General features: G+C 38.9%; 1 protein-coding gene across 10 annotated transcripts in view; it reads left to right on the forward strand.

Moving 5' to 3' along the window:
- Positions 1–19,383, forward strand: part of cadpsa (Ca2+-dependent activator protein for secretion a) — a 491,603-nt gene that overhangs the window by 364,178 nt on the left and 108,042 nt on the right. For 8 of the 10 annotated variants that reach the window (XM_059649942.1, XM_059649941.1, XM_059649940.1 and 5 more), the window contains 3 exons: positions 4,235–4,341; positions 15,785–15,941; positions 17,293–17,434. In XM_059649942.1, the coding sequence (XP_059505925.1) occupies positions 4,235–4,341; positions 15,785–15,941; positions 17,293–17,434 (406 nt within the window). Of the gene's footprint in view, positions 1–3,292; positions 3,395–4,234; positions 4,342–15,784; positions 15,942–17,292; positions 17,435–19,383 lie in introns of all 10 variants that reach the window. The other 2 variants (XM_059649938.1, XM_059649939.1) reach the window with 1 other exon arrangement.

Below are 19,383 nucleotides of genomic sequence, written 5' to 3' on the forward strand. Positions count from 1 at the left end.
ATTTTACATCCATATGCAGCAATGGACATTGTGATAGAGATCAAAAGGCAAATTAGTAAGTAGAAGCTAACATAGTCAGCATTAGTGACGAATGAAAAATCATAGTAGTGATACATTTGACTTTAGTAATGGAGGAGGTAGCTCAGTAGTAATAGAGAAGAGAACCCCATAAATCCAGACTCTATTTGCTGATAAGCAGTGAAATGCATCTTAATTTTCAGGTACAGATCTTGGGATGAAGTATGATCCCCTTGGGTCTTTGTTTTACATCCACTTCAGTCCGGATGATAAGCTATTTCTGTCATCCAGCCCTTCAATAAGATACACATGATGGAACAATAAGATAGAAATATTGGGGTATTGGAACACATCATTGTCTCTATGCTATGCATGCTATTCTGCCTCCAAAATTGGATCTCCTGTCCACTCACATACTTTGCCATTTTGGTGAGGAAATTACTGCACAGGGAACATCTGCAAAAGGAAAACAGAGAAACCAGGGGATCAGTCTCTTAAAAGTAAGGGGCTAAATTTGTGTAGTGTTCTTCCCCTTGCCCACTACAATTTCAGTGTTTACAATATTTGTCTGGATTTTCAGAGCTCTAGAACTTCATCCTGAGACCAGCTGTTCCTGCGGTCCTCCAATTTGTGCACTTATCTCCTATTCCCTGTGCGTTTTAATTTTTTTTGCTTTGGCAAGAAAGTTGAATAGCTTTGGATTTACTCTTTTTACCTGTGATTTCTAACTGGTAGTAAACTGTAATTTAGAGAACTGTAGGTTTTCCAAGGCTTTCTTTCTGCATGCCACTTTGGTCTAGGATGAGGAGGAGAATAGGAACAAATGAGAATGAGGCAGGCTTAATAAGGAGTAAAGCCAACCAGTTTTACAAAGTCTCTAGACCTCGAGAATCTAACTGAAAGAATGAGAGAGGGTATATCTTTCCAGACTTTGGTTTACGAAACCCTAGATGAATTGTTCGAGTTTGACATGATGACCTAGAGCCCAGATGCACAATGCAAGCAGCTGTCAAAGTCAACACAACTGTTAACTTTTACGCCACTGGGTCTGTCCAGTCTACAAGCCAAAACCTCAGCAACCATGCATTGAACAGGTCGCTGATACCATATTCTGTAAACCTGGAGAATTCATCAATTTTGGGATGGGTTCTCAGCAATAGCATACTGGGTCTCGGAATTCTATGCTTCTGCGTGACATGGGCTGGTGAAGCTCAGAGCAGCAGTCCAACGGCACAGCATAGGCTGGTGAAGCCTGGAGTGGGACACTGGTAGCTGTGTGGTTTGTGCTGGTGAAACCCAAATTGGGACCGTAATAGCAGTGAAGGAAAAGTTGGACTCCCTTTAACTCATCTTTCTTTAACTTAGAATAAGATAAAAATAATGAGAATGGCACTAATGCATAGCAACCATACATAGCTTTCACTGTATTTTGTATTGAATACAAGTGACAATAAATTATTCAATAGTTTGTGCAAAGTTCAAAGGGTATTGGATGGTAGCCACATCATGCTATTGGGTTCTAATGTGAAAACATTAAGGTAATTTTTGTAAAGGAAGTACGAGGCTTGAATTGGGTAACTTCTCAACTTGACAAGCCTGCGTTTTTAGAATAGGCTCCCACCCACAATACTTCTGTTGTGGGGAGGTGTGGACAGGAATAAACTGGGCCCAAAACCTCCAAAGTCAGGCCTGAGGCAGCAATGGAAGTGGGAAAATGGCCAGATTGGCAGGTTCGCTTCCATTTACTGGGGCATTGCCGAGATTTAATGATGAACTTCAGCCTCTCACACTCTTGGCTTTGACCTTGCAGATTGTGGAAGGCTTTAGAGAATCAAGAAGATGAGTTACTCTCCATAGAATTCCCTGCCTCTGACCTGCTTTTGAAGCCACGGTGTGGCTGGACCAGTGAGGTTAACAGAAGCGTGTGAAAGAATTCCAAACACAGTTTGCCGATGGAAGAGATAGAAAACCATTGAAACATTCAACTGAAGTGAACTGGGGTTCCCTTTGAGCCGAAGAGCAGGAAGCACTGTTAGTTTTCTTACTTTGCCTGCATTCTTGGGTCATTAACTTGTTTTGTCATTGAGTCAGCCGTGTGAATTCCAATGGGGATATTGGCACCTGGCATTAACAGGTGGATAACCTTGTAGGCTTTACAGCCAAGAATATTTCTCCTAAATATGTCATTTAGCAGGAATATTAAAGTTTCTAGTCCACTCCAAACTTAAGTCCTGCTATAGCTACTGTATCTTATCTCTCATAGTTGCAAATGCATCTACTTCTCATATTTTGGGATATTGTCCCTTGTGTAATTCTGATTTTTAATTTCCTTTTGGATATCCTTTCCTCTTTCCACAACAGCTTCCAAATGGATTTTGTTTTTCGCTGTTAGTATCTAAATCTTAGGCTTCTATTGCAAATAATATGTCTTGACTCTCAAACTCAAACTTTCCAGTACTCTAGTTAATTAAATTTTAAGGGATAGGGATGCTGAAAGCATTGATTGTTGTTTTCTATGTTTATTGCATAAAGCTATGCCTGTTTACTACAAATCAACGCTCCATAAGTAGGAATATCAGCTAATTTTCAACGTCACATCCTGAGTGTTTACCTGATGAAGCAAGATTGTACCATTAATTTGGAAGCTGCCTGATTAACATCTCATTATTCTCAGTGGGGAGTATACTAGACAGTGCTGCAATGTGTGAGGAATCCATTCTGCTATATTCTTGTCTGTTTGACAAAGTTGAAAAGAGTCCCCATTGATCTTAACTGCAGCCATTGAGAAAATAATGACAACAAGAATAAAATGACAAACAAAATACCTGATTTAACAAGAGATTTAAAGCTATTTCCTAGGGTAGAATTATTTTTAGAATTTTAATTTCTTGTGCCATTTCATTACTAAATTCAAATTACCCTGTAAAGAAAACCGTATAGTTGGGTATGTCAGCGAATGTCACTATTTAACCTAACTGGATTAAATGATACAAGCAAAACGAAAGAATTTGACAGTTTGTAACAGATCCTAAGACTGTGATATTCAGACAAATGCGGCTTCTATTGTGCTTAAAATATCTACTATACGGTGCATTGTTGAGATCTTTGGAAACACCTAGTTATAACTGTAATTAGTGGTTACAAGACTACCTCTTGAATTGTCATAGGTATAAATTTATTTCTTTCACTTTATGATTTTTCCATTACTTGTACCATTGCTCATTCAGTCGCCTGCTTGCTTACTTTTCCTGTCTCTTTCACTCATGCATGACAGCACGACGATCTTGGCCTAAACCGCCGCCCGCACCTCCGCCCATAAAATCGTCGCAAAACATTCTTAGTCAGAGAATAAGAGGCATGCCTAAACAAATACCAAGTACTGTTACAGCTTTTTTATTTTGTTTGGTTTTATTTTAGTGTTTTGTTGCATTTAAACAATTTTTTGTTTTCCTTGCCTTGGTTATACTAAGTTTGTTACAGAAATATATGGTCTGCTGAAAATAAATTTAAAAATTGCTGTTTATTATGATTTTTAAAATTTCAACATAGATCCTAGAAAGTAACACTCTTGCCTTCTTTGAGCATTTGGTGTATACAACATTCATAAACGTAAATGTCAGCACAAACTAACAGTGTTGCTGCATAACATATTGCATGATGACTTTAAGTTTCTTGAGTAAACAGTGTTGTACAATGATATCTTTCGGGCAGCTGACAGTGTTCCAATTGGATCTTTCCTTTGGTGTTCTCAGTCTTTGTTTTAAATGGCACCTTTTTTAGCCAAGGTTAATTTGAAACTATTGCCAATATTTTGTGAAGCTCACTATTCAAATTCCCCAAAAATATCACTGGATCCCAAAAACAAACCTTAAGAATTTACAGGAATGTGAGACCTTACAGAAATTGGATTCCTTTGTCCACACTGATGTCCTGAATTATATCTACGTATTTTGTACATCTATTGGACGTTACAAAATCAGAACATGAACTTATATCTGGTTAGAATCCTAGCTGGAACATTGTACTGGAATAAATGATATAGTATATATTATCATTTTTTAAAAAAACAGTTTTGTTAAGTATGTATTAGGTTAACTTCTTGAATGATAAACCTATAAAAATGAAAAATTGCTTCCAAAGTGAAGGGGAGCTTATCTTAGTTTATAAAAAAGGTTGTTTATATATTGTTACTCATTTTTATTACTATCCACCACAGAAAATGTAGGACAGTTAGTTACTCCTGCCAAAAAACTGGAAGACACAATCCGGCTTGCTGAACTGGTTATTGAGGTGCTGCAGCAAAATGAAGAGCACCATGCAGAGGTGAGTGTTGGCTTTGCAAAATTGCAAACTATTTTGTATGGTTTAAAGATGTTGGCTGCTAATGAGGAAGTTTGGTCTAATAATCCCTAGATGTTTCTCACCGCAATCATTTTGAATTTCTTTGATCTCCCAGGTAAATAATTTCCTGTAGTTGTTGTGGTAGCAACATGATAAGTCAGGCAGGAGCATGCCCTCTTGAGGGGCATTTCCCATGATATTATTTGGCTATTATTTTAGAATGTTTTTGCAATCCTTCGGGTGGTACAGTGGCTCAGCTTCAGGCGACGGTCTGTATGGAGTTTGCACATTCTCCCCATGTCTCCATGGGTTTCCTCTTGGTGCCCTGGTTTCCTTCCACACTCAAAAATTGTGCAGGTTAGGTCGATTGGCCATGCTAAATTGCCCATGACGCCCTGGGATATACAGGCTAGGTGGATCAGTCATAGGAAATGCAGTGTTGCAGGGATAGGGTAAGGGGTTGTCTTCATTGGATGCTCTTAGGAGGTTCAGAGTAGACTTGATGGCCAAATCGCCTGCTTTCAAACTGTAGAAACTCTATGATTCTCAAAATAGCAAACATCTTTCTGCTTTACTTATGTTGCTCAAGTATAATGACTAGGTGAAATCTTACATCAATGGTTTGATAAGTGATTATATAAATTCCATTCCTTCCAACAGATCTTGTACAATTTACATATCATCCAACTTGTTTAATTTCCCCAGATGAATCACCATGGTACAAAGACTGAGAAGATAAAGCTATATGAAATGTTTTGCAATCTGTTCTTTATGTGGTCTTCTCAGCATGGGTAGCTTTTAACTGCTGGAATAATGACGAAGAAGCTCCTGTTGAAAAGTACATTACTTAAGTTCTTTAAAAACAATAGGGTTGAGAAGGCTACAACAGATATAGATTCAAATGCTGGCTGCAGTGTCCACATCACTATTGGCCCTCGATTTAACTATTTAAATCTGTTGCCATGCCACATACTCTCAGTCCTCTTCCAGTATCCATTTATAGTTTGAAATTTCTCAGAGTTTTATTGTTTTTAACAATTTTTTTTCAAAGTTGAATAGTGATATAATTAATGCTTTGGACACAGTTGGATGCCAATCACCTTGGTAGCCTAATACAGTTGAGGGGCAATTTTGAAATCAGATACCTGCAACATTTATTGGGATTCAGTGTTGGAAAATCAGGTCTGCGATGCTGTAGCTGTGTTGCCAGTGTGTGTTCCCTTCAAGCTTAGCTTCACTATTAGAAGCTCACAACCAATCCTTAGATAATTTTCCTCTGTGCACAATGAAAGCAATAACCTTAACTGCTAAGCAATTTAGTAATGGGCACCGTTCAAAATAGAAAAACATATGTATCAATAGAATGTCCCTCTTTAACAAACTGATTTACGTGGCAGTGAAATGTACTGTCTTTTAATCAAATTGTCTGAGAGTACCTGCGAATTCGTAGCTTCTGTATGCACCACTTAAATTGATTTCTGTGGAAGTAAGCAGATTTAATTATACCAGACTGAAAATTGTAGAAGGTATATTAGCCCTCAAGAATATCTATTATGTCTGAACATCTTCCATTAATTGAAGTTGTTTTTTATTTCATCTGTGAAACTTGTTTTGATATAATTTTCAAAAGAACTGCAGTCAACAACAAATTGCATTAAAATTGCCTCCTTCCACATTCAGCCTCCAGACATGCTTACTCCAGACATCAAACTTTGGTTATATCATGGTTAATAGTGTCTTTTGATTTTAGATATTTCTGGATGTTATTTAATTTTCCAGCATTAGTGTATTTAGCTATTTATTTCTACATTTTTGGATTATATTTAATTTTATATGAGAGGGTATACATGTTAAATTAAAGAAAAAGTGTGAAACTGGAGTATTGAATCCAAAGTGCCTTTATTATATGGTATAGAGATAATACAGCAGTCCCAACTAATGCTTGATTTGCATATTCAAATTTCCTCCCTACTGTTCAATCAATATTGGATTACTACAGGGAAAAGAGGTATGTGACTAGTCTGAATGAAATGAGTCACCTCCCCATGTGTCTCGTGCATGTCCTAAAGATATCATCTTTCCTAATGGGAGTTTACCTGGGTCTTCCTTGCTCCTAATCTTTTTTTCGAAATAATCTCCTAACAACTGCTCAGACAGTGCTTGTAAAATTGTTATTTGCAATGAGTAGCAGATATAGATTATTTGGGCTGGCTAAACAGCCACTGCATGTACCTAATGGATGCTATGCCAAGCACTGAAGTTGTATCCTACCACCATTCTTCACCCCTTAGAAACTTCCCTGAACCTATTCTATTTGCCTGCATAGATTTAATGCCTTTGAGTTTTATCATAATGAAATTGCATCAGTTCATGTACGACTGATTATGCTAAGTATCGGTTCTCAAGTATAGAGGCATTATGATGAGTCAGTTGTTTAAAAAATGTTTTTGCTATTTCTGTAAATGTGATATGGACAATGAGTCATGCATTCCATCATGTTGTTGCAAGATTATGTAGTTTACTGAAAAAAGTGTGACAAAGCGATACATGAAGTAAACTAATAAATTGTAAAAATTAGTGGATAAAATTGGCTTGAATACAAGCAGTTTTGTTAGTAGTATTTGAATAGGTTATTTTTATGCTTAAAATACTATGCATAGGATCTTTATGCAAATTCTACTCCCAAAGAAAACTAGCCTGCTAATATCCAATGTGTAGAATTACCACTGAACAATGAGCATTTAGTAATGAAAGTTGTCTCTTGGGTGAAGTACTAAAAACTGCCAGTAGATGTAGAACTGAACCTCAGAAACAATTAGCACCATCAGAGAGCAGTAAAGGCAAGGAAAGAGAAGATGTGGCAAGATTTCCAATAAACGGGCCAATGGTAATTGTTGCATATATTTTGTCATAATATTCATTTACTTTTGTCTTAGTTTTAATGCAACAGTTACCAAATACAAATTGTATAACTTTATCATAATATTTTACTTTTGTCATGTTTTAAATGCAGTTTGTATATTTAAAATTAGTACAACACCACATGTGATATCAATACATATATGCAGTTGGAAAATTACACTGTAGATGGATGATGCTCCCCACCTGTCGTACAAATAAGAACTTACTGTAGTGACCATTGCGCTGATAATCCAAAACATCTGATTTTTCAGACTAAAGTCAGTCCATGATTGTTTTGATTTTTAATTTAGGTCAATAAAAGACGAACCGAAACAAAGCATACAGTGGTGGGTCCTGGACTCACTGTAGAGAAAGAGGTGACAGAAGGCCTTGTTAATAACCATGCTGTGATGTGCTAGGAAACCCAGTGGGATCAAAGGTTGACAAGTGTTGTGGACCTGAAAGCCTGCATCCTAGTGTTTTAAAGGAAGTAGCTGCTGAGATAGTGGATGCATTGGTATAATCATCCAGAATTCTCAAGGTTCTAGTTGGTTGATTTTCCATTATCTTGAGACAGTAGTATAGATTCAGTATTTACCTTCGAGAATCTTCTCCTTAAGGTGATGATATTTTTCTTCAACGTGAAACCTTGATAAGAAGGTATTCAGAGAGAAAAAAAGTACAGAGGGCAAAAGGTCTTTGTTTCAAAACAATACTTTGCAGCCACAAACAGAGTCATGTGGCCTCTCTGAAAGTTTTGTAAAGTTAGCAAGTCCAGTCAAGCAGCTGTTGTTTGAACATGCAACATTGCAGTTGCAACCAGTGTCCTTTTTTTGCAAAATGTTCTTCTTAACACATTCAACATATGTATACTTTGAATAACTCCTCTTCGTAGCAGAAATATAATCAAATGAGAAGCAAACAGTGATATTGTTTTTACAGTAGAAATCCTTCCAAGCAATCTTTCATAAAGTGCGATATACTGTAATTTAATGCTAAACTATTATTTTATCAGAATACTTTCTACATACACAGTGTTTCTTGTGTTCTTGTAGGAGATCATACTGGCTTAGACTGTCCTCTTAATAATTATAAACCAGCTCTAATATTCAAATAGCTCCTACAATTTCCTCCAAAGTAGTTTCTAAAATTTCCTGGATTTGAATGGCTACTAACTAATCAAAATAATTCCATGGAGTCAATTGAATAGCCTTTACATTTCTTATTCAGATTAGTTCCTTCATTCCATTTTGCAGAAAACTGAATGAAACCTGAAGAATTCAAAGACAGGTCCTGTTACAGGCCCAGACCGCACATGCACGTTCCAGATTCACCCAGACAATTATTACTGGCCTGCCATCTAAATAAGGACTGTGGGCTGACTCATGAGGCTAATTGACCTATAACAGGCCTCCAGCAATGACAAAGCAACAACTCCACCATCCAACATAGGAGTCACAGATTCATAATTGAATGAGAGGGGAAATTCAAAATGGGAGTGTCCTCTGAGCAAAAATCAGCATTTTTCATGTTTAAAAATATCATAAGCATCACCTTGGAGGAGGACCCTTCTAATGGAGGGTCAGAAAGAGGTAGTGACCAGCAGCTATCGGTGTTGTGTTGCAGCCTACAAGGGACCCCCAGGTGTAAGACCCTCATTTCTTCATGTGAGCCTGCCAGTCATTGCCAGGCCATGGTCCAGGCTAATATCACTTACCCATGTTACCTACTGGAAATCCCTGTCAGCCAGGACGTGGTCCTTTAATTAGCTTCAATTTCTCTCATTTGGCTACCCATCTCTGAAAGGCAGAAACCGGTTATAACCCTGAGATAATTTGGGATTGCAATCCTGACCCTAAGCTCGTAAAACTTGTGTGCTCACCCTCCAGTGACCCCAAGCCTGATCTGCTTTTTTTAACATCCAGCCCAGTCCCTAAGCTTTGATACAAGACTCTGGTGCATCAGTCTGATAGGGCGTGGTTAGATTTAATGGGACTACCTCCGGGTCAAAATTAAGCAACAACCTATGGCAATCCTGGGATGGTGGTTGTATATTGGAAATGTCACTAGAAAAGTAATCCAGAGACCCATGCTAATGTTCTGGCACATGGATTCAAATACCCCATGGAAACTCATAGAATTTCAACTCAAACAATAAAGTCGGGAATTGAAAGCTAGCCTTAGTAGTGGTGTCTTTAAACTTTCATTGATTATTGTAAAACTGATCTGGCTCACTTATGTTCTTTAGGGAAAGCTATCTGCGTCCTAATTGCTCTGATCTACATTGTGACTCCAGATCTACAGCAATATGTTGCATTCGTAAAAGCCCCATTCCCACCCCACTGAAAATTTATCTGCAGTAAAACCATAAAACCCCTTTACTCTTTCTCTCTATCCACAGATGCTCCTGACCTGCTGAGCATTTCCAATATTTCCTTTTCTCATTTCAGATTTCCAGTATCTGAGGTGATTTTTGTTGTTTCAAATGACTTGCCTCTCACTATGCTCAGCAGAGTCATAAATAACAAATAATTGACCTAGAACAGTATGCTTATCTGCTGCAATGGTTATTTCTTTCGGATTTTGTTCACAGTTTAACCACTTGAAATGGTCACCCAGCTTTAGTAAATTCATTCTATATTTTAGTTTTATGGGATAGTATAGTGTATAGTTAGTATAGCTTTATGGGCTAGAACTTTAAAAAAAAACATACAAGCTGTTGTCAATAACCCAAATGTTCACTAATTTCATTCATGGAAAGTAATCTGCTATCCCTATTATTCTGCTCTACATGCATCTCCAATACCATTCTAGATGGTTAGCTTAATACTGTTAGGGTAACAAGAGATGAGTAATAATTACCTGCCTTGCCTATTTTAACAACATCCTGATAGAGAGAAAATGTATATAAATTTTAACATTGCATTCACAACTTGTAACCAAGAGCCTGATGCACAGTAGAAATAGTGTACTCATGTTTAAACAACATGAGATTTGACCTTTTCCTTCTCCTGAGATACCCATTATATCAGAGAGTCAGCAACTTCAAGTTCTGTATCTCAAAGATCCTATTGTAAATTGCTATCATGAGGATTCCTAGGAGCATAAAGGTCTTGTAGATGATACACAGAGCTACTGTTTGGACATACTGTCACAAGGTAGTAGGATGCAGGTTTGTGACTTCATATGCCTGCCTGCTGAGTTTTTGGTATTGGCTGAGCTGTCAGAGGAAGGCACCAAGCAGTGTTCTGGAGCTCTCCCACAGGGAATGAGAGAGGGAACTAAGATCAGAGGATAAGTCACTAAATATTAAACAAAGTGCATTGGCAAAGGGCAAGGAATATACCACCTGTCCACCCTTGCTACATAACCTTGGGGGGTCTGAAGAACAGAGGAGAGAGAAGAATATATAAAAAGAAAATAAGCATATGCTTGTATTCTGGTCTGTGTACCCCTATTTAGCTAGAACATTTTAATTTCCAAGAATCAGATCTAATTCTATTCCAACTTCTACATTATTTCACTTTTAAAATTTTGACTATTAAAATATCATGAGCATCAACATTCATGAAACAAAAGCTGAAACTTCCTGATTTAACAAGTGCACTGAAGGGTGCAAATCATATCAAAAATTCCTTATTGAAACAGAATAAGCAAATTTATTATCACTATGCAATATTAGATTTCACAGCACCTTAGCTTATTCCTATCAGAAGAAGGCATCAGTATTTTCATGAGTAAAGTTTACTCTTCTTGAGGCATGTACAAGCTCATCCTTTACTTCCTTGGCCAAACAAACCTTTCTTCCTGGTCCTCATGTTAGCTGACATCCTCAATGTTTCTCTCCCCACCAATACGCTTGCCTGCCCTTTCAAGTCTGCTGACATCATCTCTCTCCTCAATGAACTCACCCTTGACTGTCCATCTTTGCAAATTACCCGCGTATTTCAATTTTCATATTCCTCTCTGAAGTCCTCAAATGTATTGTCAATAGCCAGATTTACGTCCATCTTTCTTGCAGTTCCATGTTTAAACCCTTTCCACAATACGGGAATGACTTTTTCTGCAATCACACGTGATATCCTTCGTAACAAAGTAAATCTATCCCACCGCGTCCTTCTTGACTTTTTGCAGCCTTTGACACAGTTGAGAACACAATCCACGTGCAAAGTCTTCCTCAGTCATCCAAATAGATTAGTCTGCCCTTGCCCAGCTCCATTCAATAGCACAGAAATGTTTTTAAGACCCACAGTCATGGAGATGACGATGTGTGATCATCCTATCCCCCATTGCTTTTGATACAGGCTGTGCAAAAGCTACATGCTGTCTGCTCATTTAAATGATCGCAGAATGCAGCCAACACTGAGCACATTGCTGAGTGGCTGCATGCCTCCTAAGCAGGCTAAACAAAATCATCAAGACTAGTATAAGTTCAAGCAAGCCATCGCAAACTAAACCAGCCAGCATTTCGTAAAGGAGAGGTACATGTTAATGGGACCAGGTGTTGAAAGTGATATTAGAAGTCAGTTTGGGAAAGATACAGGAAAAGCACAACATGACTTAAAGCATCTTCCAACATTTACACGGCTGCCCTAGAGGCCAAACTCCAGGAGATTAATTGAAGGAGAGGGCTGCTGTATCAACAGAGTACTAGGAGGCCTTACAGCCAAACTCTGAGAAGGCTATGGGAACAGATAGGTGTGCAGGTGAATGCCAGCAGCATAGCCATAAGGACTCGGGTGCTGTGCTGTAAAAAAGGTCAGCGTACTCGCATGTGTGGCCAAGGCCAGTGAGTACACCTTCAAAGTCATCTCCAACCAACTGCAGCACCAATCTCTCACAGCACTCTATGCACCACACCTCCATCACATCCGTTATGACTCATGCTTCACCCTCACACATTGAGCACTACTGCAAGGTTATCTGCACCCTTTCCCATTATAATCCGGCAATCCTGTGTGTTATGCTGCAGCTACTTGTTCAGCAATGCACAGGGAGCGCTAGGTCAGGCAAAGTTGTGTGGAAGACAGACATGAAGGAAAAGTGCAAGGTTGATTGGTTGACTTGTGGACTGAATACTGGATGGCTTGTTTGGTAATATTGGTGTGGAAAGGTTGTTATGTTGATTTTTATTTCAATGTTGTAAACAAGGGGATGCTGTGCTACTATGGATGTGTTGTCGGATAGGAATTGATATGCTCATCACTGGTACTACAACCATTTGAGCTAAACAGGGACAGCCTGGACAGAAACTAATGTATTAGTTGCCTCCTCCTTCCCATCTTCCTCCTTCCTCTGAATTCCTCATCGTTCTCAATGATTCATCATATATTTGGTTTCAAGGGTTGAGTCCCCAGGATGTAACAGACTACAGCAGACCATGCCATGCACTCTGGCAATGACCTAGCAATATTATCGCTGGACTGTTAATTCAGAGACCCAGCTAATGTTCTGGGAATATGGTTTTGAATCCCGCCATGGGAGATGGTGGAATTTCAGTTCAATAAATATCTGGAATTAAGGGTCTAATGATGACCGTGAATCTATTGCCATTGTCAGAAAAACGCATCTGGTTCACTAATCTCCTTTAGGGAAGGAAACTGCCATCCTTACGTGATCTGGCCTACATGTGACTCCAGATCCACAGCAATGTGGTTGACTCTGAACTGCCCTCTTGGCAATTAGGGATCGGCAATAAATGCTGCCTAGCCAGCAACACCCTCATCCCGTGAATGAATGAGGCTTAACGTTTATTCAGAGAAGCACAGGCAACAAAAGCGTGGCTTAAACACTCCAGTAGTCTGGTGACATTTATCATGGCAACTTGACTCATTATTTGCATGATGTTCCCATATGTATTGGGTTGAAAGCAGATTCATGGCCAGGCAGTCAGTGGTTAGCCCTTATCGTCAGATACTCATCCTCTCTTTTAGTGACTGAAATGCTGATGGTACAGTCAATTACTGCAGAATAAAGGCATCATAACTGCTGCCAGAATGACCTGCATGTTTTCCTGTTTCGGTGAACACCAGCTACTCAGTGAGGGAGTTGAATGAACGCTAAGTGGTTTTGATAGGTTTGTGAATTGAGATGTGATGTTCACAAATATAGTTGCAGTGTCCTCATTGGCAACATGTATCATGTGCAAGCCTGTAATCCTGACAAAGCAGCACACATTTTATAGCATTCATTATTGAGAGTCATTGGTCGGAGTAGAATCCTTGAAGTCAGAACCACAGCCCCCACCACGTGCCCTGCTGTTCACCAACTTTTAATGTCAGTGCAAACACCAAATACTGGCAATGAGTCAGTAGCTTCCAACATCAGTTAACATAAGAATATTTGGTGATCATTTTAAAAATCCAGGCCCAATTAGCATTTTTGAGTCTGCACTGAATTTTGAATCAACTTGCACTGTGGTGTCAAACTGAAGTAAGCTGAGCCTATTTCCTCGATAAGTTCTGCTTCTTTGCAAGTCAGTCTGAGCCCTGACTCCAAAGTAACATCATTGTGAGATGGGAATTGCATCATACCACCATAAAGCTTGCAATTTAATTACACCCTTATATGCAAATAATAAAATACTCTCAGTTCAAATAAAGACAACTATTTTCTCCTAACTTTCAGCAGGGACAGACAGACTTTAAGCTCAATTGAACAAAATAAATTGGCCCATCTCTGAGCACAGTTGACCTCTCCTGAGTGTCTAGAGCAAACACAAAATTGCAGATAATCAAACTTGAAAATATAAGGATTAGCAACACCACTACTAACTGTATAAGAGAAAAAGGCTGGGTTTGCGAACCATTTCTGTGAAAAATATTTAACGACAGCAGCATTGGTCTATGGATTTGACAATTATTTAGAACAAAATAGACACATATCTGAAATTGACAACAAAATGTGAGGCTGGATGAACACAGCAGGCCAAGCAGCATCTCAGGAGCACAAAAGCTGACGTTTCGGGCCTAGACCCTTCATCAGAGATGATGAAGGGTCTAGGCCCGAAACGTCAGCTTTTGTGCTCCTGAGATGCTGCTTGGCCTGCTGTGTTCATCCAGCCTCACATTTTGTTGTCTTGGAGTCTCCAGCATCTGCAGTTCCCATTGTCTCACATATCTGAAATTGGACTTCTTTATAAAGCAACATTGGGCACATTTAAAATCACAGTACATTTGATCATTTCAAGAAATTTTGAGCCATTTAGTTTATTCCAACTAAGTGGTGGCTCATGCTGTCAACCATCAGTTCTTTATTTGTAAATCAAACCAAGGATTGATTTTAGATTTAGATTTGACTCTCAGCCTTGGTTGGAATGCCAATTTGCGTTCTACTAAAACTCAAATCAGCAATCGTAGGTAGGTGTTGGTCAACCACAGTGTTTAGGGTTGAGTGTCAAACTGACAGGATGGAGAGAGTGTTAACATTTCAGGTCAATGAGTTTTCATCGTGGTTCTGATGAAACACCAATGACATGAAATGATAATTCTGTTTCCTTCGATAGGTGTTGCCCGATCTGTTGAATTTTCTGAGTACGTTTTTTGTTTTTATTTTAGATACCCACATTTTTTAGTCATGTGTGGGGCTAGAAGAGATATTTGTTCTAGGTTCTATTTCAGACTGTGAATCAGTGCACTGCACTTCCTGACCTTAGATGAGCATCACCAGAAACCATGGAAATGTGTACAGCACTCAATTATCATCCCTGATGGAGTCTAGAAAGAGACTACAAAACATGAGCTTAAAAATAATTCTGAGAATTTTATTAAATTTGACCAGAATTTCAAATATAATCCCACATATATGATAAATTATTAAACAAGAATGCTGTTAGTGTCATATAAGGGCTTAAGAACGTGTACAGAGGAATATCTATTAAATGAGACTGACATTATGTTGTCTCAGCATTATTGTATAAAGTTCCATTGTCGGCACTACCATATGTTGCATGTTACTAGCCAGCAACAGATACACGACAAACATGCATGCATTTTTCAACACATTCACATCTCAGTCACCCAGAATGTGAATGTAACTTCCCTAAAGTCATTGGAAGCCTGCCTCAAAGGCCGGAAAGCATGCACAAGTCCTAGTTGCATGAATATCTAGAGTGCAAACTAAAATTAGCCAAAATACCTAAAGAAGCATTGTCTTGTAGTAAGCTGGTAAATGGCATGACTTCAGTGAGTTATTGTTAAGAGAACAACAAAAAGTAAAACAATATTTGTTATATTTGGACCATTCTAGCTGTGTAGGTCACTCAGACTACAAACGATTATAATTTCCTAGACTGTACAAAGTTCAGAAATACAGATCCTGCTTCTCCATTGAAATGAATTGGACTGGAATAGAATACTACTGTTCTTGAAGCCTCACTTCAGGTTGCTTGTTTCTTTACAATAACTCCTTTGACTCCACCTACCCTATAAATTAGACTCGATCCAGATTACTGCAGAGCTTTATGAAATGATGAAGAAATGTTATTTGTATTCATTTTCTTTCTCTCTGGCTTTGTTCTTCTAAGGCCTTTGCTTGGTGGTCAGATTTGATGGTTGAGCATGCAGAGACCTTCTTGTCACTGTTTGCAGTCGACATGGATGCTGCTTTAGAAACACAGGCCCCGGACACCTGGGACAGCTTTCCATTATTTCAGCTGCTCAACGATTTCTTGAGGAGTGATTGTATGTATCATTTTCAAACAGGTTGTTTTTCATACACTGTTTTCATATTATTTTCTTGATGTGTTCTTAACTTAATTAATTTCTTCTATATTACAATGAATCTTGATCAGTTTATATTTAGCCATAGAAGACCACGTGTATTGAGATTTGAGAATGTGTGGGAGAATCAATAAAGAACATGCTGGAGTTCTAGATGAGGAATTGGACCTTTGGCTGCATAAAAGAAGTACAGCAAAGACTAACTTTGGAGGCTATTGTTGCTGATATTGGGTGGGACATTCTTCCATCACCCAAAAATCAGGATTAGGATGTTTACATTTGCTTACAAATAGACTGAAACATATTGTTATGACCCCTTTAAGAACTGGACCGTGCTGAGCAAGGAAGCACTGAACTTCTCCACTAGCTCTTACACTTGTAGAAGTCTAGCAATTGATCACCAGAGAATGGTAAGTCCTTAACATCATTCACTTTGCCTGGAGCTGCTCAACACTCACCAGTGTTGTTGACTGCAATTGGATCTCTATAATGTCCCGTCAACTTTCATCCATTTTTGTAGCCAATGGAGATTGCTGCTGGAATTTTTTCCAAAAAAATGAGTAAGCTGTCTTTTAGTGAATACAACACAGTTTGTGCTTTTCATTTCGGCCAGGCTTAAGGTCCAATTTCAGGCTGGTCTTCAGATTCTCAGCTCAGGTACATGTTGAAGATGCACAGCCATCATTCCTGAAATCACGTGCTGACAAATTTTTATTCCATAATGATTGCATTAAGCAAATGGTAAACTGTTTTTAAAATATATCCTGTCATTCTGATTCTTCAGAGAGTATTACCCAATAATGTTATCAAACTGTGTGAATCACAGATTAACCAGAATGATACCAGGGCTTAAGAGGTCTAAATAATCAGAAGCTTGTACAAAGTCTAGAAATCCTTTGAGTATAAAAGATGAGGCACTTAAATTTTTTTTTAAAAATGCTGTAGGTAAGACTATTTCCTCTGCTACAGGCATCAAGAATCAGGGTATATGATCATAAAATTAGAGCAATATCATCCAGGAGCAAAATCAGAAGGCATAGTTTCACATGTTCACGGTAGAACATTAGAGTAGTCAGCCCCAAAGTATTCTGGATCCTGGACACTGGAACTTTGAACTGAAATAGATTTTTATGAAGGGTTTCAGGGCTATGAAGCAAAGATGGGTTGAGCTCAGTCATGATCTAATTAAAAGGTAGAATAGGCACGAGGAATTAAATGACCCATTCTAATCTTCTGTATTAGACAATAGACGATAGACACTGATTCCCAATAACATAAATTAATGCACCTGTTCCTTAATTCTCAATTTTAGATAATCTGTTAAATGGAAAATTCCACAAACACCTTCAAGATGTCTTCGCTCCTCTTGTGGTTAGATATGTCGACTTGATGGAGTCATCAATCGCACAGTCGATTCATAGGGGCTTTGACCGGGAATCATGGGAACCTGTAAAGTAAGGGCACATCCTTTAATATATTTTGGGTTTGGATGCTGATGGATAAAGATTGATGCATTGTGACCAAATTTCCAGTACCAAGATATTAATTTATGTGAAGAGTCATAGCATCTTGATGCAAAATAAGATTAACAGTCAGCATTCAACTTAAAGGAAAACTCTAGGTTGTAGAACTAGAAATGCTTTTAGTTTGCTGTAAGTATCTTATTGATTGTGTTTTAATTGTTTCCACATTATCCAGAATGTTTTCTTTGCGCTTATTAACTCCTATTCAATGAATTGCTTTACCTAACACTTAGTGAATGGGGAAAATAGTGACATAGTGATTATGTTGCTGGAATAGTAATCCAGAGTGCCAGGCTAAGACACGGTTCAAATCCTACCACACAGCTAGCGGAATTAAAGTTAAATACAGATTTGAAAGCAAGCTGATGGTGACCACAGAGTCAGTGTTGTAAAAGGCTACCTAATGCACTAATATCTTTTAGGGGAGGGAATCCATCTCCTTTACCTGGTCTGGCCTACATATGACTCAAGATCCACAGCATTGTGGCTGATTCTTTAACTGCACTATGAAATGGCCCTTCAAGCCACTTGTATCAAAGCCACAAAAAAAAGCCTAAAGAAAGGAATGAAACAAGAAAGGATCATTGACCTAGGCACTGGAAACGACAATAGCACAAGCAGCCTATTGACCCTACAAAGCCTTTGTTAAGAACATCTGGGGGCTAGTGCCAAAATTCAGAGAGCTACCCCGGAGACTAGTCAATTAACATTTTGACATAGTCATTCTCACTCTCACAAAATCTTACTTTATCATCACTATCCCTGCACGTGTCTTTTCCCACCAGCAGGATAGATCCATGAGAGGTGGGAGAGAGTTGTCCTGGGGTCCTCATATTGTCTGCAGACTCCGTGAAGTCTCGTGGGATCACATCAAACTTGACCACTTTTGCCGCCTCTTCCCCCCCCCCCCCCCCCAGCTGATGTGTCAGTACTCCCATGTTGACTAAAACTGCATGTGGCAAGTGCAACCATCCTTGATAGTATTGATAGAAATGACCACAGCCCAGCCCTTTTGGAGACAAAGTCCCATCTTCATGTTCAGAATACCCTCCAAGTTGTTGTGTGACACTATCAATGTCCTAAATGGGACATATTTTGTTAGATCCAGCAACTCAAAGCTGAGCACCTCTGAGACACTATGGACCATCGGCAGCAGTCACTCACTCACTTCATGGCTCAGCATAACCACCAAATTATCATTACAGCCAGGCCAGGAGATCAGCTCTGGTTCAATGAAGAGTGCAAGAGGTCATGCTAGGAGCAGCATCACAAGTGCCTAAAGCTGAAGTAGCAACCTGGTGAAGCTACAATGCAGGACAATTTACACGCAAAACCGCCAAAGCAATATCCAGTCAACAGTGTTAAGGAGCAGACTGAAGCTCTACGTTCCTGTCATGGATGATAGTGGACAACTAAACAATGAGCAGAGATTCAGGAAGACAGAATCTAACCATTTCCTGATGACAGTAATGGTATTACCGTTGCTGAATTTATTGTTAACATAGTAGGGTCACCATTGACCAGACATTGAACTGGACTACCCCCATATATGATATGTCTACAAAAACAGGTCAGAGATGAAGAATTCTGCAGTGAGTAACTTAACTTCTAACTTCCCAAATTATGTTCACCCATCTGCAAAGCACAAATCACGAGTCTGATGGGATACTATCTACTTGCCTGGATGAATGCAACACTGAAGAAGCATGAAATCATTTAGGACAAAGCAACCAGCTTCACTGGCACCCAACCACCACCTTCAACATTTACTTCCTCCTCCACTGATGCCAGTGGCAATTGTGTGTACAATCTCAAGATGCACTGCCACAATTTGCAGCAGCTCCTTTACAGCACCTTCCAAACCTATGACCACCACCACC

Source organism: Stegostoma tigrinum, chromosome 11 (genome assembly GCF_030684315.1).
Source record: "Stegostoma tigrinum isolate sSteTig4 chromosome 11, sSteTig4.hap1, whole genome shotgun sequence".
Taxonomy (NCBI): domain Eukaryota; kingdom Metazoa; phylum Chordata; class Chondrichthyes; order Orectolobiformes; family Stegostomatidae; genus Stegostoma; species Stegostoma tigrinum.